This window comes from Eriocheir sinensis, chromosome 1 (assembly GCF_024679095.1).
Source record: "Eriocheir sinensis breed Jianghai 21 chromosome 1, ASM2467909v1, whole genome shotgun sequence".
In the NCBI taxonomy this organism is placed as follows: domain Eukaryota; kingdom Metazoa; phylum Arthropoda; class Malacostraca; order Decapoda; family Varunidae; genus Eriocheir; species Eriocheir sinensis.
This window is the reverse complement of record NC_066509.1, coordinates 8,173,017-8,193,945: the sequence shown is the minus strand read 5'-3', so window position 1 is coordinate 8,193,945 and position 20,929 is coordinate 8,173,017. Positions and strand designations below refer to the sequence as shown.

Genomic DNA, 20,929 nt, shown 5'->3' with positions numbered 1-20,929 from the left:
AACAGCAGACACGTATTGTCTGTGACCAACCGTGGGAAATGTCATTCCAGAGCGTTTATATATCGTTATGGCTGACATGAGGCCTTTTCGGGTGTATATAATAAAATGGCTTGTATTTCAAGAATGCTGATTTGTCTGAACTAACAGTCTCTGTCAATGGTATGAATATGTATAAAATACGGTTTCTTTTCCCCACGAGTGTACGCGAGTCTATTATGATATTTTAGATAGTTTAGGGGAAAATGACACTTTGCTTGATTACGATAGCTTTAGGAAAGGAAGGACAGTGTTTGTTTTTAGTTTGTTACCGGAAGACATACGAGGCACAGTGCCTCTTGAACACAGTGGAAACTTACGCATAAGTCTTCAGCTTAAAAAAGGCTTGGATGAAAATTTAGTAATTATCTGTTTTGGGAATACAAAGGAAGTGTTGTCAATCAACTCGGAGAGGCACGTGTCTTGCGACACTAGAGCATAATGAATAATCAACAAATTATGAAAGCTCTACAAGGAAGACTTTATCACAATAATATATATTTCTTAGGCTGTCTTCCCGCTGACGATGTAGCGAAATTAAATCTAAGGAGTGAGTCAGACAAGCCCATTGTCTTTATTGCTAATGTGTTAGGCGCATCGCAAGCTTCGAAAATGGGTCACTGGGTGGTGTTCTATGTTAGTGATAAGTGTATATATTTCTTCGACACATACGCCCTGACCCCATCATTATATTCTAAGTACTTTCGAAGTTTCTTAAATAAGCATAAAGATTATCCTGTTTTTAAACTTGCCGCAAGATTACAGTCGGACAAAACTCTGGTGTGTGGCGTGTATTGCATTCAATTCGTATACTTATGTAATAAAATAGGCTTAGAGAGGACTAGTCAGTTTTTGAAAGATAATTATGATTTAGGAAATTTTTTGAAGAATGACAGAAAGGTGTTAACATATGCTTATAGAATGTTTAAAATTCCCCCATGTATAAAAACATTTTGTCAATCTAGTCAAGGACTGACTTACAAGCATTGTATTTCTAAGATATGTGGCTAACTTATTAAATGTTACAATGTGTATGTGTGTGTAAAAAATGTAGAGAAGTAGCATGTAGCTTATTCATTTATGGCGTGTGTGTGTGTGTGCAATTATATGTAGTTATTAAGAACGGGATTCTGTTTTTTTTTTTTTCGTGCGACGTGACCGGGTGGGTGTGAGTTTGTTCACGCTTTCCTATTGTTCGGAAGAAGAATGGCTTGTGGTTTTGGGCATGTGCGCGCGTGTTTGCATACATGTGTAGGCGTGTCCCCTATAACCTGGGGTAGCCTCGGAAGAAGAAAAGGCTTGTGGTAGTGTGCGCATATGCCCCAAATAACCCCGGGTAGCTTAGTCAGTCCCCTAACGTTGCGAGAGGAGCGTCATGGAGGAAGTCTTCGCCGTCATGAACTTACAACAACAACAGCCCCACGTTGCCGCTGCAACTCTTCATGCTGACGATGTTGACGATCAGATAATGGGTCAAGCCGCATTAGAAGTTGAAGCCATGGATAACACATCCCAAGCTGAAGCCGTGGATAACACATCACATCCCAGAAACGGAGGTGAGATATCCGCCTCTTGTATTTTTTTTTCTGCGCGCACAAGCGCTGGTGTGTGTGTATTTCTTATTCATTGTGTTTAAAAAAAAAAATATATATTTCTTGTCATTTCAGCGGATGTTGGTGGTGGTGAGGTGGGGGATGTTCCAGAAACTCCCAAGTCTACCGGTGAACACATCACGGGCGAGTCATTGGGCAACAACAACCGCGGCGCGTTGGGAGGTGTCGGTAAAATGGGGCGGCGTGTGCTGAGGGAAGGACTTCTGCGACTTCTGAAGGATGTGATACCTCCATTACCAGTGTCTCATCTGAAGAACGACCCACCGGCCAGCGTAACGCATAGTAAGTATTTTTTTATTCTTACAAGAGAGAGAGAGAGAGAGAGAGAGAGAGAGAGAGAGAGAGAGAGAGAGAGAGAGAGAGAGAGAGAGATTGATTTTTTTGTCTAATAATGTTTCTCTATCTTTTCATAAGTCCACGGCAACAACAACAGACACGCTTCGGTGATGGTGTGTCTTGACTCTCCGTCGGGCGCTGAATCGCGAGAGCGGCGGCGAAGTCGTCTGCAGCAAAAAGATCATGAAATGCGTCAATCACGACTGGAAAAAAAAATGCAGCATATGGCGGAAGTGTTGCGGCAGCTCCAGCAGCAGGGGCGTAGCGAGCAGCAGGAGACGCACCAGAGACGACAAGATCGCGACCGGGGACAAGAACGGCGGCGAAGAATGACAAAGAATAATTTGCCGAAGCAGCAAGAACACCGGGACCCAAGACTGTCTCAGAAGAGCCTCCATAAAGTTGGGAGAAAAAAACTTCAGGTGGCCAAACGTCAGGCGGGTCTCTTCTCCTCAGCAGCGGCGTACGGTCGGGGAAAACCAATGAAAAAAAATCTCTCTGTGACCAAGAAACTCGTCTTTGAAGACCCACCAGCGCGGCGTGCAGCAGCTGCGGCCGCTGGAGAAAATCTCGCGCCACAACCGGGCCCTTCCAATGCGGCTCGTGCGGACGAAACAAATGAAAGCTTCTCAAGCACTGACCTTCCTTCAGCTTTCAATTCTTTGAATTTTTCTCATAGCATGGACGTGAATAATATTATAAATGTTCTTGATGAGAGTCCTATATTTAGTGCTTAACAATATTTTTTTATATATATGTACTCGCTCTGTGTGTATTATTTTTTATATATATGTGCTTGTGTTGTGTATTTTTTTTTCTTCATTGGTATATGTACTCGTGTTGTCATCCTTTTATGGGCTGTCTTTGGGCATGTACGACATAAGTTTGTAATATGTCTCTTTCAATTAGGATTTATTTTGGGGGAGGGAAAAAAAAGGGTAGGATGGGTGGGTTTCCATTGTATTTCTTTGAGCCTGTACGGTGTGAGTTTGTAATATGTCTTTTTTTTTTATGGCGATTGTGTGTTTTAGTTTTTAGGCTTAGCATGTATTTAGTCTGGATTAAGAAAGAACAAATTAGCCTGGATTAAGAAAGAACAAATAAAATAGACTAGTAGGCTTAGCATGTATTTAGTCTGGATTAAGAAAGAACAAATTAGCCTGGATTAAGAAAGAACAAATAAAATAGACTAGATTAAGGTAATATAATAACTTGTCATACCATTTTTTCCACTATATTTCAATAAAAATGTATAAAATCTACTTTTCCCGTTCCTACCCCTCACTGAAAAGACAATCGATATAACTCCAGTCAATATGAAAATCAACAGTAACACACGCACACACACACACACGCATATGCTGGCAAACTGAAAAATCAATAGCGGGTAGAGGGAGGGGTAGTGGTACCCTCAGACTGACCATCAAGTCACCGCTCGCGAGGGTAGGGCATAGAGGGGACACGCACACATGCTGGCAAACTGGAAAAAAATCAATAGCGGGAGAGGAGAGAGGGAGGGGAAGGTAGCCACCGGCCTCCGCCCAACAAGTCACCGCTCGCGCTAACCGATCCCCGGCAGGAGGGTGACGCCCCGGCACGGTGCGAAAGGACCGATCCCCCGGCAGGAGGGTGACGCCCCGGCACGGTGCGAAAGGACGCCCCTAGCCGATCCCCCGGCACTGGGGCGAAAGGACCGATCCCCCGGCAGGAGGGCGACGCCCCGGCACGGCGCGAAAGGACCGATCCCCCGGCAGGAGGGTGACGCCCCGGCACGGTGCGAAAGGACCGATACCCCGGCAGGAGGGTGACGCCCCGGCTCGGCGGGAAAGGACGCCACAATCCGATCCCCCGAACACGGCACCGCTCGCGCTAACCGATACCCGGCAGGAGGGCGACGCCCCGGCACGGCGCGAAAGGACGCCCCTAACCAATCCCGGCAGGAGGGTGACGCTCAGGCCTCCGGGAGACACGATGGCGTGGAAGGTGGTGGGTGTTTGGGGTGGGGTGGGTGGGGGGGGGGGGGAATGGTCACTTTTGGGTAGGTTTGTGACCACTCCCCGGTTGGGTAGTGGGGAGGTCCCCTCGGCGGCTGGCTGCCCGCGCGGCTGGCTGGCCGCCCGGCTGACTGGCCGCCCGGCTGACTGGCCGCACGGCCGGCCGGGAAATTCGACGTACAAAATTTTTCGACGTCATTTTTTTTTGGCTGCAAATTCTTGATTATGCTTGCGAATTATTTTGGTCCCGTCACTGTCACCATTACCTACTACTTTCACCCTATCTACATCTTGTCTATTATACTCATCCCTTACAGCTTCCTCCTTCTATCTTTGCTCGTTCTCTCCTCTCATTTCCTCTCCTCATTTTTACCTCAGTCCTCTCCTCCTCTCTTTTCTTCCTTTCCTCCCTACTACTCTCATCTGTCTTCCTCCACATCACGCCTCACGGGTTTGGGATATTTTCTTTCTTTTTCTTCTTTTCTCTCCTTTCCTCTTCACACACTTCCCGTCCCTTCGTGCCCATCACCCTCTCCGTCTCTCTTCCTCCTCCTCTTTTTACCGCCTTTTCTCTTTCATATGCATATTTATTCTTTCGTTTCCGAGAAGATCAACGTGGAAGTAGGGATGAGGAGGATGAGAAGGATGAGAAGGTTGAGGAGGATGAGAAAGCAGAGAAGACCATGATAAAAACAATGAATGGGAAAATAAAAGAAAACAAAGAAAGAGAGAAATCTAAGTATATGAAAAAAATAATATTGTAATACTTAAACATTAGAGTATTAGCGATAGGGAAATAAGCTTGAGCATACGAAAAATAGAAAAAAATAAAAGTGAAGATTGAAGTGAAAGAAAAAGCAGGAGGAGGAGGAGGAGGAGGAGGAGGAATAAGCTGACGAATATATAAGGAGGGAAAAAACAATGCAAGATAAAAAAAAGAGATTTGAGAAGCAGGTGGAGAAAAACAAGGAAAGAAGATAAAGCCACGTGTAAAAACAGGACTGTGAGGAAAACAACAGAATTTTGAGAGGGATAAAGAAAAGGAAAAACAAGGACTGAGGAGAAGAGAGTTAAAAAAAGAGAAAAGAAGACGAAGAAAAATAGAAAATAAAAGACAAAAATAATGAATAAAGGTAACAAGGAGAAGACTGGAAAGGTTGAGGAGACGGAAAATTAAGAAACGAGAGAAGTAAAAGGGAAAAAGAGGAGGAAGAGGAATAAAAAGGAGAATAAAAAGGAAACGTAGAAAAGCAACAAATAAAAAAAAAGGATAAAGGTAACGAGGAGAAGACTAAAAAAAAGGTAGAGGAGAATGAAAATTAAGAAACGAGAGGAGGAAAAGGAAGAGGAGGAGAAAAAGGAATAAAAAAAAACAAAGAAAGCAGAAAATAAAAAAGGACAAAAATAAGAGATAAAAGTAACGAGGAGAAGATGGGAAAGGAAGAGGAGACAAAATTAAGAAACGACAGTAAGATAAGGAAGGAGGGAGAAGGAGGAAGACGAATAAAAGAAAGAGAAGATGAGGGAGTCAGACTGAAAAAAAGTAGAGACTGAAAACGAAGAAACGAGAGGAGGAAAAGGAAGAGGAAGAGGAGGAAGGGGAATAAAAGAAAGAGAAGATGAGGGCGTGCAAGTACTCTAAGGGTTGCGAAGTGATTAAAAGATGATTGGAAGGAACAAGGAGATTGGAAAGGAGTTTGCACAGGAAGCGCGAGGAAATTAGGAAGGAAGTACAGGTAAAGAGAGAGAGAGAGAGAGAGAGAGAGAGAGAGAGAGAGAGAGAGAGAGAGTTTGATTGTGTGTGTATGTTATCATTACGTTTTCTTTGTGTTTTGTCTGTCAGAGTAAAATAAGAATCTCTCTCTCTCTCTCTCTCTCTCTCTCTCTCTCTCTCTCTCTCTCTCTCTCTCTCTCTCTCTCTCTCTCTCTCTCTCTTCTATGTCCCGCAATTATGTTCTCGAGGAAGGGACGAACCGATGATGCGGGAAAGATGGGAGAAGGGAAGGGACGCGAGATGAGATGATAATAATTACAATCGTAGGAGTAGCAACAGAAAGAATAGTAATAATAATGACAATAATAACAAGTACCTCTGAAGACGAAGGGAAGAGTAGAAGGAATAAGAGAAAACTGAGAGAGAAGCAGAGGAAGAAGAGGGTCAGAAAGAGGAGGAGGAGGAGGAGGACATGAAAAGAAGTATGAACATAAGAGTAATAAGTGAGGAAGAGAGAGAGAGAGAGAGAGACGGAGATATGACAGCGTTTTGTGGGTTGCTGTTCTTCCTCCTCTTTGTGAAGCGAATAATAAGCAGGGCCTGAACAAAGGGAAGGCGAAGGGGAGAATGGAGCTGAGGAGGAGGAGGAGGAGGAGGAGGTGGAGGGAAAGAGGGAAGGGAGGAAGACGATGTGAATGTGAGTAGGAAGTGGATGAAATAAGTTCTCCACGTGGCTCCATAGCGTGTTGTGACGTGTTTTGTGTTGCATCTTTCCCGTGTGTGTGTGTGTGTGTGTGTGTGTGTGTGTGTGTGTTGGAGGAATATGTAGCTTATTAACCATCCCAGAGAGAGAGAGAGAGAGAGAGAGAGAGAGAGAGAGAGAGAGACTCCTCCGCTAGGTGTCAGCACATTCCGCCAGTCTGTTAAGTCAGGCAGCAAGACAGTGCGACACTAAATAGGATCAGTGATTGTGTGCTTGTATGTGTGTGTGTGTGTGTGTGTGTGTGTGTGTGTAAAATAGTGTGATTCTACCCTTAACTTTCTTTAATTCTTTCCTCTTATTTTTACTCATCATCATCATCATCATTATCATCATCATCCTCCTTTTTGTCCTCTTCCTTTTCCTCTTTCATTTTTTTGTTTGTTTTTTCATTTCCTGTATCTTTTTTTTCCTATTCAACACTCACTCACATTTTTGGCTGTTTTAGCCCTTGCATTTTTTTTAACGTTTTCTGTTTTTTTTTTTTTTTATCACAGAAAATCAACTTTTCAACTATATACTTATTATGGAAGAGACTCAGCCCTCTGTTCCTTCCTTTTCTTTGACTTTTATCTTCTTGTTTTCATTTCCTGCGTTTCCCTCTACCTTTTTTTTGCAGCATCTTTTAATCCTCTATATTTTATCATTACTCTGCATTTTTTCTGATCCGTTTTTTGCGATATTTCTCGTCTCCTTTCCTTTTCTCTTCTCTATTCCAGTACTTTTTTTCCTTCGTTGCTTGATTCTTCACTCCGCTTGTTTTCCTTCCATACCCTTTATCTTTCTTCCTTTGTTCCTCTCTGTCTCCTCCTTCCTCCTGCCTTGCCATTTCTTATCTCTCTGTATCCCTCACTCTCCTCCTTCCTTCCTTCCTCCTCCGTCGCTTCTGCCAACGCTGTCAGAGGAACAACAACCGGCTTATCACGTTTATTTTTCCAAGCTTATTCGTCTGCATGAGTGATTCTGGTGGTGGTGGTTGGGGCGGCGTCGGCGGCGGTGGTGGTGATGGTGGAGATGGAAAGAAGTAAGAACAGTTTCCATCTTGATTTTTGATGTATTTCCTTTTTGGTGAATGAGAATTAAAACAACAGTCTGTATTTCTTCGTCCTTCCTGCCTTCCTCTTTTCTATTTCCTCTATCTGCTTTTTAGGCCAAGTATGTAAAGGGGAAAAGATTAACCAGACACCAAATTCCCAGCATCACTCCTCTCCTGCCTCTCTCCATCTTCGTTTTCGTCTCATAATCAAGTGAGCCAACTATCCCAACATCGAATCGCTTCCCTTCTGTTTGTCTCCGTTTCCCCATTTCATATTCTTGTTTTCCCAGCGAGGAGGAGGATGAGAAGAGTTCAGTCAGGTGCTTAACTCTCTTTCTTCCACTCATGTTCCCTTTCGATCCCTTCCCTTTAGCTGTACCTCTTTGTGGGAGAAGGGAGGAGTCTTTCGTTCTTCATTTTATACATTTGGAAGGAGTCATATTTTTTTTATTTCTTTTCCCTCTTAAATAACGTTGGGTGGGAGTCTTTTTTTTTCATTTCCTCTTCCTCGTCTCTTTCTTTATCTTTTGCTGTTTGAATGATTATATGTTCGTATGTGCGTCTCGGCGTCAGAATCAGGCAAATAATCAACGTAGAGTTTTCTTGGCATCATAAAATTTTCCAGTTATTTTTTTTTTCATTTCCATTTTTTTCAGCCCCCATTTCCAAGTTTTCTTATTTTCCAGTTTTGTTTTTATTCCATTTTTTTCATTTTCCAACATTTCCAGTTTTTGTTTCATTTTCCAGGTTTTCTCATTTTCCAGGTTTTTTCATCCCCAACATTTCCAGGCTTTCACATTTTCCATTTTTTTTTGTTTCCATTTTTTTTCATATCCCAACATTTTCAGTTTTTCTCATTTTCTTTTTCACTCGGTTGGATGTCCCGTATACTTTTCTGACTTTTCATGTTTGTTATGTTAGCGAGAACACGATTCCATTTATGATGTTTTCTCTCTTTACAGTGTAGCAGCTCGTAACGGTATTACAGTGTTACCTATGCGTTTATTTTTCGTGTTTCCTGTGTATTAAGTTCATTTTGCTTTTAATTCTTTTAACTGGGCAGAGCATTGTGTAAGGTTTAAAGGAGAGAGAGAGAGAGAGAGAGAGAGAGAGAGAGAGAGAGAGAGAGAGAGAGAAACACACACACACACACACACACACACACAGACACACACACACACGGAGAGAAAAATCTGCGTTCAGATACTGGAAGACGGAAAGACGAAAAGTGAAGCGTAAAATACGAAAGAAAGGGAGTGAAGGAGAGGATGAGACGCCAGAGGAGGAGGAGGAGAAGGAGGAGGAGGAGGAGGAGGAGGAGGAGGAGGAGGAGGGAGATGCAGAATAGGATGAGGGTGGGCAGGAGAATCACGATAACGTAGGTGGTGGGAAAAAGGGAGAAAGAGGCGGACGAAGGGTGGTTTAACAGAGGAGGAGTGGGAGGAGGAGGAGGAGGAGGATTGAGGGAGCACGATAGGAAAGAAAAAAGAAAAATGAACAGAGGAAGATAGCAACGAAAAGGGAGGAGGAGGAGAAGGAGATGAAGTAGGAGGATGGTGGGAGGGTGATAGCAAAGGGACGGAGAATGAGGTAGAGAAGGAGATTTTTGTAGAGTGAGAGAGTGTTGTTATGGTACCCTCGTCCAACCGAGCCTCGAAGCGCGCCATCAAACAACATCACCTCACGAATATCTAACTCACGCACGAATCCTCGAAGCTCCAGCCGCACCAGCTCATTCACTCGAGGACTCGTGACTCTCCGCATCGAAGCTTCACCCACCATTCCGTTGAATGTCACGAAGCCTCACACTTCGCGGACCGTCTCGCCCGCCGAGTTTATAAATAGACCTTCCACTGTTAACCCATGGAGTCTCATCTGAGGTAACTCACTTCCGAGGACGCAAGGACTCATCACTTGTCGTGAGCTAACCGGGATTCATCGAGGGGCCTGACACACACACACACACACACACATCTATCCACATACCCATTCTCACGTGTATATATATTTGGGTTCCTTATTTGTAATTCTTACTCTAAACTAAACACCTCAGTGAACCAATATTCGGTTCCTCAATTGTATTTCTCATATTTGGTTCCTCATTTGTAATTGTAACTCTAACTAAGCACTTCAGTGAACCAAACCACTTACTCTTGTCATTGTAGCATTGCCTATTTTGTCATATGTTCTCTTCTGATGTCAAGTAACTATTTGTTTTCTTAGGTTAAGTATTAATAATAAGTAAAATCACCATTTAATTTCAATTAACCTCACAATTATGTTATGTCACAGTTAGCTCTTTTCAACACAAATCAACCCCTAGATGCCAGTTAACTGTATTCATAACAGAGAAAGAGGAGAAGTAGGTGGATGGAAGGAGGGTTGTAGCAGAGAAAGAGAAAAAATAAAATTAAAATAAAGTAAAAGAAGAAAGGGAAGAATGAACAAATGGAGGTAGCAACAGAGAAGGAGGAGAAGTAGGTGGATGGAGAGAGAGTGACAGCAAAAAGAGACTGCGAAGGAGTAGGTGGAAGGAGGGAGGGTTACAGCAAAGGAGGAGAAGGAGGCTGGAGGAGAGAGAGGAGAGGGTCGAGGAGGCTGGCAGGGCGGGGCGTGACAAAGCATCGGAACAGCGGGGCCTTGTGACGCCGCCCACCGCCCGGACACACCCACAAAAACGGGGGTAACAAGGGAGTCGAGTGTCGCCTCAACGGCCGCCTGAATTATCCTTCACACTTTGACGCAGCGGCCAACCCTCAAAGGCGCCGCGGTAGTCACTCCTAAATTGCCTTAGTAATGGAGGTGGAAGGGCTTTTTGTTTATATTTTTTTTATCCTTTTTTGCTGTTCTGTCCTTCCTTCCTTCTTATTCTTAGTTTTTCCTCTTTTTTTTTTTTGGCTTTCGAATTTTGTTTTCTTGTTTCTTTGATTTTTTTTTTTAATTTGCCTTTTGTGGTTTCTCTGCTTCGTTGTCCTTCTCTCTCTTTGTTGTCTCCTGATTCTTCCCTCTCCTTTTCTTTACTTTCATTCTTGTTTCTTCTTTTCATTTGTATTTCTTCTTCACTCCCTTTGTCATCCTTTTCTTTGCTTCCCTTTCATGAACTTTTCCTTGGTCATATATATTTCTCCTTCTTCATGTCTTCATTTTTGCCTTTGTTTTCTCTTTTGTGGACGCATTTTTTTTTCCTGTGCCTTTTATTCCATTTCATATTTTTGCTCTGTCTTTCATATTTAATTTAAAACATGCGGTGAGGGTCATATTTTTCATCTCCTCTTTCCCTTCTCTTCCTTTACACTTTCCCGTAGCGTCCTTTATGTTTCCTGTCTGTCCTTTCCCCTCTCTTTCTCTTCTTTTCCTTTTTCCTCCTCTCACCTCAATTCCTTGGTAATAGTTCTAGCTGGAGTTTTTATTGACATTTTTTCACGCTCCTTGCTGCTCCTCCTCCCCTTCTTCCGCCTCCTTCTCCTGCTCTTGGTCCTCCTTGTCCTCATCTTCCTCCTCCTCCTCCTCCTCCTCCTTCGTAGATTGTCCTTCATGGTGTGTCCTCATTCTTCATCCACTTCCTCATCCTCCAATTGTACTATTTTTCATCTACCTTTTCTTCTTTTCCCTTCAAATTCTCCTTTTTTTCTTTTCTTTCTTTTTTATTTCATGTTAAGAAGCCATATTATTTTTTTTCCTTTTTATAATTAAATTAATCTTTTTTTGATCCACATTGACATTATTTTTTACCTCTAATTCACTGCCTACGTTTTCTTTTTATTACTTTTGCTGTATTTTTACATTTATTCGTTTTTTTAATCACTTCTATTTCATTCGTTTTTTTGCCTTTCCATCCCATTTGTTTTCCTTTCATTCAATTTCCGTAACGTTCCTCATCTTTCTTCTCTTCCCTCTCTCTCTCTTTCTACCTCTTTATTCCATCATTTCTTGGCCCAAACTTCTTTAATGCGCTTCCCTTTCCCCTTCTTTCCCCTTCTCTTACCTCGGCACTTCTTAATCTTCTCCTGGTAAGCTCTTGTTCTCCCCTCACCTTAGCTCACCTGGCGTCCCCTTACCTGCGTCTTAGCCACTCCTCAGGTGCATCTCATCTCCATCCATGCACTCTCCCTTTCCTTCGTTGTACTCTTGTTTTCTCTTAATTGTTCTTGCTTTACTGATTTCTTGTCTTATTTCTCCTCTTCTTCGTCTTTCATATCTTCCTTCTTCTTTTCATCATCGATCTCTTCCCCCTCTTCCTCCTCCTCATCATCATCCTCATCATCATCATTACTTTTTATCATCATCATTGTCATCCTATTATCACCATGAATTTACCTTTCTTCTCTCTTCCCCAGGTAAATGGCAGTGCTGAAAATAGTGTCTTCACCATCTTCTCTGTTCACCACCATCACCACTACCTCACCACCACCTCACCACCACCGTCACCACCACCACCACATCCAGGTAAGGTAAGTTGGTTCCGAACACTTTGTACTATTCTGGTCGTTACTAACTTACTCTCCCCTTCGAAGTAACCTGAAACTCTGAGGCGACGGTGTTATGTGCTCGTATTGATCACCTGCTCACGTGTTAACCTACCCCCCCCCCCCCCCCCCCCAGGCAGGTAATGTGGCAGGGGAGTCTCAGGTGAATGAATAAGTTTCCATCATTACTTCGTGCATAAATTACCGTGTTTTTTTTTTGTTTTTTTTTAGGATTTCCGGTAAACAAGTGGAGCCATAAGAGGGCGGTGTAATATAGGAAGTATTGATCCTCTTTTAATCTGTTTTCCTTCCTGCCCGCCTGCTTGGCTCCCCTCCCGTTCCGTCCCGCCTTTTTTTTTTTCTTCCCTAAATCCTAAATTCCTTGTTGCCCCCGTCTTCCACCCTTCTGTTGTTGTTGTTTTTTGTTGTTTTCTTTCTTTCCTTCCTACCTACCTACCTGCCTGTATTCCTTGCTTCCTTCTTCCCTTGCATTTTTTCTTCCTTCCTTTCTATTTCCTTCCTTCCTCCCTATATCCCTTCCTATCCTCCTACCTTCCTTCCTACCTTCCTTCCTACCTACCCACCTTCCTTCCTTCCTTCCTTCCTTACCTTTCTTCCTTACCTTTCTTCCTTCCTTACCTTCCTTCCTTCTTTCTTTTCTTCTTTCCTTCCTTCCTTCCTTCCTTCCTTCCTTCTTTTCATTTATTTATTCTTACCTGTCACCATTCCAAGCTTTCTACCTTCCATCATCCCTACCTTCCTTCCTTCCTTCCCACCTTCCTTCCTTCCTTTCCTTCTTCCTTCCTTCCTTTCATTTATTCATTCTTACCTGTCACCTTTCCCAGCTTTCTATCTTCCTTCATCCCTACCTTCGTTCCTTCCTCCGCTTCCTTCCTCCCTCCCTCCCTCCCCCCCTCCGTGCCATCCCTCAGGTAATGTGATTGTGTCGTGTGTTTAACGAGCGCGAAGGTGACTGACGGGAGCATCACTTTGATTACAATGGGGCAGCCTCGCGCGCTGCTTTACGGGGGACGAAATCTTGGGGCGGGGAGTTTCGGGGCGATTTTAACGTAATTTTGCCTCGGGCTCTGTTTTGTCTACATAAAAGGGAGTTACTCAGGCTGTGGGTCACTTTTATAGCCCAAGTTTGGCCCTCTTAAGGTTGTAGGTCTCCCGCGTCTGAGTATTTATTGGGAGTAATATCCCGAGAAATACTTCCCGGCGCCCGCCCACTCCTGTGCTATTACGTGCCGCCTCGACCCCTTTCCTTCCCTCGCTCCTGCTCCTGCTCCTGCTGCCCCTGCTTATTTTTCTTCTCCTCCCTCCCTCCTACTAAAGTTCCTTCCCTCCTCTCCACCTCTTGCCCTCCCCTCCATTCGCTTTTCTCTCCTTACTTCTTTCTTCTCTTGTCTTCCCCTTCTTCTCTTGCCGACCTCTTCATTTGCTCTCCTCTCCTCTCTTCGTCTTGTCTTCCTTCCCTCCTTCCATCGCTGTTTGTTTTTTGTCTGTCCGTCTGTTTGTCTGTGTATGCATGTATATAGTTGCTGTTTTTGTTTGTTTGTCTGTTTTTATCTGTTCGTTTGTTTACTTATATTTACTTTGTTTATATCCGAGTCTCCGTTTTTCTTTCTCAATGTCTGTGTGTGTCTGTTTGTCTATATTCTCTCTCTCTCTCTCTCTCTCTCTCTCTCTCTCTCTCTCTCTCTCTCTCTCTCTCTCTCTCTCTCTCTCTCTCTCTCTCTCCTCTGCATATCCATCTATCGCCCACCATTACGAAACTCTTCCCTATATCTCTTTCACCTCCTGTTATCTCCAGACATCTCGCATCTCCCTCCCTCCCCTCCCCTCCCTTCCCTCCCCTTCCTTCCTTTCCTTCCCTCCATCCCTCAACACTCCCCGCTTATTACGAAAGACATGCCCCTCCCTTCCCTCTGCCCTCCCTCCTCCTCCCTTCTCTCCAGCCCTCCCCTCCATTCCTTTTCACTCCTCCCCACGGCATTCCCTCTACCATTTCTTTTCTCGCCTTCCCTCCACGGCCCTCCCTCTCTTCCCTTCTCCTCCCTCACGACCAGCTTCCCTCTTCTCTCCTTCCTTCCCACCAGCCTAACCTTTCCTTGTTCTTTTTCTTCTCTCTCTCCCTCTTCTTCTCTCCTTCCCTACCAGCTTCCCACCACCATTACTTCTCCCTATTTCTCTCTCTTTCTTTCTCCCTTCCTCTCTCCGTGCCTCCCAGCTTCCCACCATCCAAGTTAACCCACCCTTCCTCCTCGCCCTGCCTCTCCTACCTCCCTTCTTCCTTCCCTCCCGTTCCTCCACAAATCTGAAACGGGGCGCCCTCCAAAAATATTTAATAGAGTGCACATTAACGCCAAAGTGAAGGTTCTCGGGACGCTTGGTAAATAAAGGGAAATTTACGCAAGTCTCTCCTGCCACCGTAAAAATTTTCTCTCACGTCAACCAGCGAGTCTTAAAGTGTGCGGCGGCGGTGGTGGTGGTGGTTGTGTGTGTGCGTGTGTGTGTGTGTGTTGGTTATGAGTTTTAGGAATTTTGTCTCTGATTTTCTTTGTCTTTCTTTTTTCTTTGTTTTTCTTCTCTTTGTGTTTTGTTTGCTCCTTCATTATTTTTGTTTTTGTTATTTTTTTTTATATTTGTGTTCCTGTCTATATGTGTTTAGCGTTTTATTTCCTTCCTTCAACTTTCACACACACACACACACACACACACACTGGACTTCCTAGTGAGCAATCGTGTTTCTTATGTTTTAAATGTGATGTTTTTTTTTCCCTTTAAATCTCAGTACACGACGTTATGAGCATGAGTGGTGTACATGGACACACACACACACACACACACACACACACACATATTTGCGCATATTTACGTTAAGGCACACGTTCTTTTCCTCTGAAGGTTATTAACGTTCACGAGCATGTACAGATATTTGTTTGAAGACTGGACATTCACGAACACACGAACACACACGAGAGGACATGACAGCTACGAGGAGATGTTCGTGTAAGGGGAAAACAAAAGTGACGAGAGAAATCCAACGTACATGAGGATAACCGATTCCACACGTTCACAAATCACCGTTCATTTGTGTATATTATTGAACGGCTTTTTGCATTAACCGACGCACTTATTTAAGCCTCCCAGGAAAGCACATTGGTAGCGAGAATGGTGGTTGTGTTACTGAGGGAGGTGGTGATGGTGTTGGTGGTGATGATGGTAGCTGTGGTGAAGTGAAGCGCAGTGAAGGAAAGGAATGGTATGTAGCGATTGTGGTTGAGATGGTTGTTAATGAGGTAGTAGTGCCGTGGCTATGATGGTGGTGGTGGTGGTGGTTAATTGGTGAAGGAAAGGAATAATAACAATAATAATAATAATAATGAAATGTATCTGTGGGAGTTAGAGATAGTTGTTAATGTGGTAGTAATTGTAGTAGTGATTGTAGCTATGTTAGAGGTGGTGCTGATCTTGAGTGTGATTGTTATAGTTGTGGATGTAGAGGCAATAGTGGCGGTGTTAAGGTTGCAGTGGTTGTGATGGTCGTTATGGCGGTTAAGTGAGGTTGCCGTTTCATTCCCTTCTCAAAATACGTGAAAAATACTCTCCAGTTCCTCACGTACATAACATTTAATGAAAGTCTTGGAAGGGGAGAGAGAGAGAGAGAGAGACAAAATGGAGCACAATGAAGAAGGAAGTAAAATGAGAGGCGGACGAAGTAGTTAGGGGAAGGGGAAGAGACGTGAAGCGAAGTTCTAGGAATGGAATGAGAGAAGGCAGGGGAGAGACGGAGAGGGAGAGAGAGGTGGAGAATAAAGGAAAAGAGAGAAGGTAGATCTTCACACTGAGGGGAGGAGCGGTATTTGCCTCGAAGGAAAAATGGAGGAGGAGGAGGACGAGGAGGAGGAGGTGGAGGTGGGAAGGAGGAATGGAGAGAGGCGGGCGGGGAGGGAGGGATGAGAGACAATCCACAAAGATGATATATTAAAAATGGCCGCTGGAAAGGGGAGGAAGGAGGAATAGGGACAGTTAAGAGCTAGCTGGAGGCAAAGGAAGATGGCAGATGGTAAGGAGAAGGAAGAGAAGGAGGAAAATGAAGTAGAAACAAAGAATGATGGTGAAGATAAGGAGATAGAGACGGAGGAATAAAGAAGAAACAAAGAAGGATGATGATGAAGAGGAGGAGGAATAGAAGGAGTTTTTGAAATGGTTAATAAGAGAGAATGATAAAAAGGAGTTGGGGAATCTGAAAAGACAGCATTAAAGAAGAAAACAAAAGAAGTAAAGAATAATATACTGGATGAGATAACAGAAGAAGGGAGGGGCAAATTATATACCGAAGGAAATGATAAAAGATGAAGAAATGGAGGAGGAAAGGAGGGAGGCAGGAAGCAATGGGAAGCGAGGTTTGAAGAATGAAGAGGTTATGAGAGAAAGATCGAGGAAAGGAAGATAATAATACATGATAAACCTTTTAAAAACTCCACGATCTTCCAGAAAACAAAAGAATATCAGAGAGAGAGAGAGAGAGAGAGAGAGAGAGAGAGAGATTATATTACCCGAGGGATTCACTTTCAAATTAGTAAAGGAAGAAGTAAAAGAGAGAGTTTTACCAATTTAGGAATCATTATCAACGGCAGCGACAAATACACTCTCTCTCTCTCTCTCTCTCTCTCTCTCTCTCTCTCTCTCTCTCTCTCTCTCTCTCTCTCTCTCTTCTTCTCTCTTCTCTTCTCGTCTCTCTCAGCCCCCACACACACACACACACTTATAAACTATACAAAATGCTTTCTTTATTTTCTTTCTGATAACGTTTAATCACCATAATTGGATTACACACTCTTTTGGTGCAGCTTGCTTAAAATTGGAAAATATAACGACAAAAAAAAAAGTATTTCATGTAATTTACACTTCGGACTTTTTTGGGGGAAAGGGAAAACGCTTGATGATTCTTTGCTGTAAGATTATTTTCAAACTCTTTCCTGTTATTTATATTAATTATCTGTATTTTTGTAAAGATTTCTTCGGTTCTTTTTTCGCACGCTCATCCGGGCGCGTGTTATCACTTTTGCGAGCATGAATTAAAAGAAGGAGACGGAAAAATGACTCGACCAATGACGGACAAGAACTCGTGTCTGCGTCAGCCAATCACAGGCGAGCATTTTAGACCCAACCAGGGAATCCGAGACGAAGATTTCTAACGTGACTTTTCATTAGAACATCCGGACCGTCAAAGCGTTCACGAGGAGGAAAGTTGTTTTATTCATTTATTCATATTTTTATTTCGTCCATAATTAAATATTTACTCTAATGTGATTCCTTTGCTTACTGTCTTAATCTGTCCCTGTTCTTGTCGCGTTTTGAACATGTTTTCTTTATCTTCTTTCATTCCTTCTATCTCCTTACTATTATTCAGGTTTCTTCGCAGTATTTTTTTTTCTTAATAACTTCGTATTTTCTTATTTTACTTCCTTTGCTTCAGTTTTTTTTTTTTTCATTTCATACTTCCATTTCATCCTCTTTCCTCCTCCTCCTCCTCCTCCTCCTCCTTTTTCGCAATATTTTTTTTCTCATCAACCTCCTATTTTCTTCTTTTACTTCCTTTGTTTCAGTTTTTTTTTCATTTCATACTTGCATTTCATTCTCTTTCCTCCTCCTCCTCCTCCTCCTCCTGATGCTCCAATATCCTCCCTCCAGTGGATCAGATTAGCGTCACAAAGATAAAGTAAGATTAGTACAACGTTCTGATAATGGGGCCGCTAATCCACTGTCTTTTTCCTCTCAGCTCCCCATCGCCCCCTTCCCCATCTGTACCAAGGCTTTCCTCCCCCTCCTTGCTCCCCACACCTCTTGCTCTACCTCCCACTCTGTTGTCTTCACCTTCCTTCCTCTTGGTTCCTCTCTGTGTCTCCCGATCTCTCTTTGTCACCCCCTTAGTCTCCCTTCTTACCCCCTCTTCTCGATTTCCTTCGCTCCCTTCCCACTTGGTTTTCCTCTCCCATCTTGACCCCTCACATCTCCAGTTCTACCTCCCTCTCTGTCTCCACCTTCCTTATCCTTTGTCCCTTTCCCTGTCTCCTTATCTAACTCCTTTTCACCTCCTTCTCTCACTTCTTACCCCCTTTTCTCAACCATAACTAATCCGTAAGTGGCCCCTCCCCTTCTCTCCCTCCCTCCCGCCATCCATTTCTCCTTCTCCCTCTCCTCTTCCTTCTCCCTCCAGCTACAACACGAGAGGGTATCCCATTATTTATATCCCTCTTTCTGTCTTCCAAACTATTTCTCGCGTATCGATTTGGGGAGGTAATCGAATGAACTCCCAAAGGCAAGGTAATAGAGTTGATAAATGAATAAGTCAGCCGGAGCGTCACCTGCATGAGGGAAGCGTCAGGCAAGGTGTTCGGGCGGCCGCCAGTCACCTGTTACTAGGATCGAGAAAAACTTGATCCGGTAACCACGTGCCCGGTATCAGGTAACCAGGGACCCGTATTTGGACTCGTATGATCCTTGGCGCAGACTCGTATGTTTGAAGTAATACATATTTTCTCATGCTTCCTTTAGAGTTACTGGAGTGATGCAATTTTCGAAAGTGTTTGTGGCCACCGTCGCCAGATTATCGTACTCTGAGCATCGTATTTAACGGTTTCTGAGCCATAGCTATCGACAGAAAACACCAATAATTAACCATTTTAACGATAACTATATATGAAGGCAGTTATTGGGGTCGAGGAGGCAGTATTTGGGTCGGAAATCTGCAAACAGAGGAGGCTGAGTACGACAATCTGGCAACGTTGGACTTGTGGCTAATATTTCTTCGCCTATTTTTTGTCCTTCTGTCTGATGCCTTATTTCCTTACAAAGTGGCCTTGAAAAATGCTCCTCCACTCTGTCTTGTCTCTCCTCATACGCTGAACATCCAGGAAGCATTTGGCGATCTCAATCACATTATAGTTTCACTTCATCTCTCCATCTCCTCCTTGCATGGCCCACCTCTTCCCCTTTCCCCTTCCCCCTCCATTCTCGTACACACTCTTCGTCAGTCTCCCATCTTCCGTCTTGATACTTAATACATAAATTTAAACTTATTTTCCAAAGTCAACAAACCTGTATTGAATGTTGTCAATTAATTGTTGGAGTTTGCCTTCCGTGTTCCTTTTAAAGTTTGCTAAAATTTGTGCTTCGGGATCAGGAAACATTTTTTACTCCTTTCAGCTTGGGAAATTGGAAGGAAAAGTTTCAGGAGGGGAAGCGGCGAGCTGTAGGAGGGGAGGCGGGTGAGCTGTAGGAGGGGAGGCGGGTGAGCTGTAGGAGGGGAGGCGAGTGAGCTGTAGGAGGGGAGGCGGGTGAGCTGTAAAGGTCTTCCAGGAGCAACTCTCTGCCTCAATCTGAAAGCATCGACTTGAGTGACTTAGGAAACGAGTTCGTCCTTCTTGTAGTGACGCACGTTCGGAGTTTAATTTCTTCTTTTTATGCAGAACAGAAGAAAAAATCTACCCTCTTAACTATTATAATTACGAGCGTCATGATAAGAAAGAACTCAAAACATAATATAATGAAAATGTTAACTGTCATACCAGATTCTCTAACTTTTAACACGTGTTTTTAAAAATGAAAGGTCACCACAAATAATCCGTTTTCAGCACTCACACACGCTCAACATTTCTACGCCCTCAATACCCTTGCAACACAACATAATAAAATGCTTAATACCCGCAACAAAATCTAAAATGTAAAGGTTGCTGTGTGTGTGTGTGTGTGTGTGTGTGTGTGTGTGTGTGTGTGTGTGTGTGTGTGTGTGTGCGTGTGCAACAGGAAGTAAAACAGTGTCGTCCCCAGAGCTGCTTCTTTTCTTGCTGTTTCTTTTAATTAATGAGACAACTCGCCGCTTGCTGCTTGGGAACGTGGAAGTGCTGTTTTCTCTCTCTCTTTTCTGCCTCTTTTCTTCTTCTGTCCATAATTTTTTTTTTTAATTGCTGTTTTTACTTTCTTCTTCCTGTTTTTCATTTGCCCATTTTTTTTGTTTTTTTGAATTACTGTTTTCTCTTTTTCTTCTTCTTGTTCTTCTTGTCCACTTTTTTTCTTTTCTCGAAGTGCTGTTTTCTATTTTTCTTCTTCCTGTTCTTTTTTTCTTCTGTCCACTGTTTGTTTGTTTTTTAAGTGCTGTTTTCTCTTTCTCTTCTTCCTCTTCTTCACCTTCCCATTTTTTCTTTTTTTTCGAATTGCTGTTTTATCTTTTTCTTCCTGTTCTTCATCTGCCCCTCCTTTTTATTTCTTCCTCTTCTTCTTTATCTGAAAATTTGTGTTTCTCTTTTTCATTTTTTTGTTGCTCTTTTGGTTTTATTTTCCCATACACTTCTTATTTTACTTCTTAAATGTATTCCTTATGTGCTTCTTTTCCTCCTCCTCCTTCCTCGTCCTCCTCCTCTCCTCCTCCTCCTCCTCCTCCTTCAGCACTTCTCCGATAAAATGGAGGTGACAAGAGGAAGTGTAAGAATCGGCACCAACTCTTTCTGTGTTGCCTGATCAAAGAATGAGCGAGGAAAGACCAGGAGAAAAGAACGAGAGAGAGAGAGAGAGAGAGAGAGAGAGAGAGAGAGAGAGAGAGAGAGAGAGAGAGAGAGAGAGAGAGAGAGATAGGGGGATGGGGTGCCTCAAGGAGAAACAAAGGTGCGCTGAGAAGTTTAGATTGTGTGAAGGAGTGGATTGGGAAGGGAAGAGAAAGAGAGTGAGAGGAAGGGAAGGGAAGAGAAAGAGAGTGAGAGGAAGGGAAGGGAAGAGAAAGAGAGTGAGAGGAAGGGAAGGGAAGAGAGAGTGGGAGGAAGGGAAGGGAAGAGAAAGAGAGTGAGAGGAAGGGAAGGGAAGAGAAAGAGAGTGGGAGGAAGGGAAGGGAAGAGAAAGAGAGTGAGAGAAAGGGAAGGGAAGAGAAAGAGAGTGAGAGGAAGGGAAGGGAAGAGAAAGAGAGTGAGAG

At 43.4% G+C, this 20,929-nt stretch overlaps 1 protein-coding gene across 1 annotated transcript; it reads left to right on the top strand.

Annotated features, from left to right (window-relative positions):
• Window positions 1-438: 438 nt before the first annotated feature.
• On the top strand, window positions 439-3,366 carry LOC126986938 (uncharacterized). The gene is made up of 3 exons (XM_050843500.1): window positions 439-1,592; window positions 1,704-1,931; window positions 2,064-3,366. Exons 1-3 carry the CDS (start codon window positions 1,412-1,414, stop codon window positions 2,720-2,722), a joined length of 1,068 nt encoding a protein of 355 aa, XP_050699457.1. The 5' UTR covers window positions 439-1,411; the 3' UTR covers window positions 2,723-3,366.
• The last annotated feature ends 17,563 nt before the right edge of the window (window positions 3,367-20,929 follow it).

Bases quoted from the DNA above. Each gene is read 5' to 3' on its own strand.
- LOC126986938 (XM_050843500.1), top strand. From the start codon at position 1,412: ATGGAGGAAGTCTTCGCCGTCATGAACTTACAACAACAACAGCCCCAC. The intron at 1,593-1,703 runs GTGAGATATCCG...TTGTCATTTCAG, and splicing joins ATCACATCCCAGAAACGGAG to CGGATGTTGGTGGTGGTGAG. The intron at 1,932-2,063 runs GTAAGTATTTTT...TCTTTTCATAAG, and splicing joins ACCGGCCAGCGTAACGCATA to TCCACGGCAACAACAACAGA.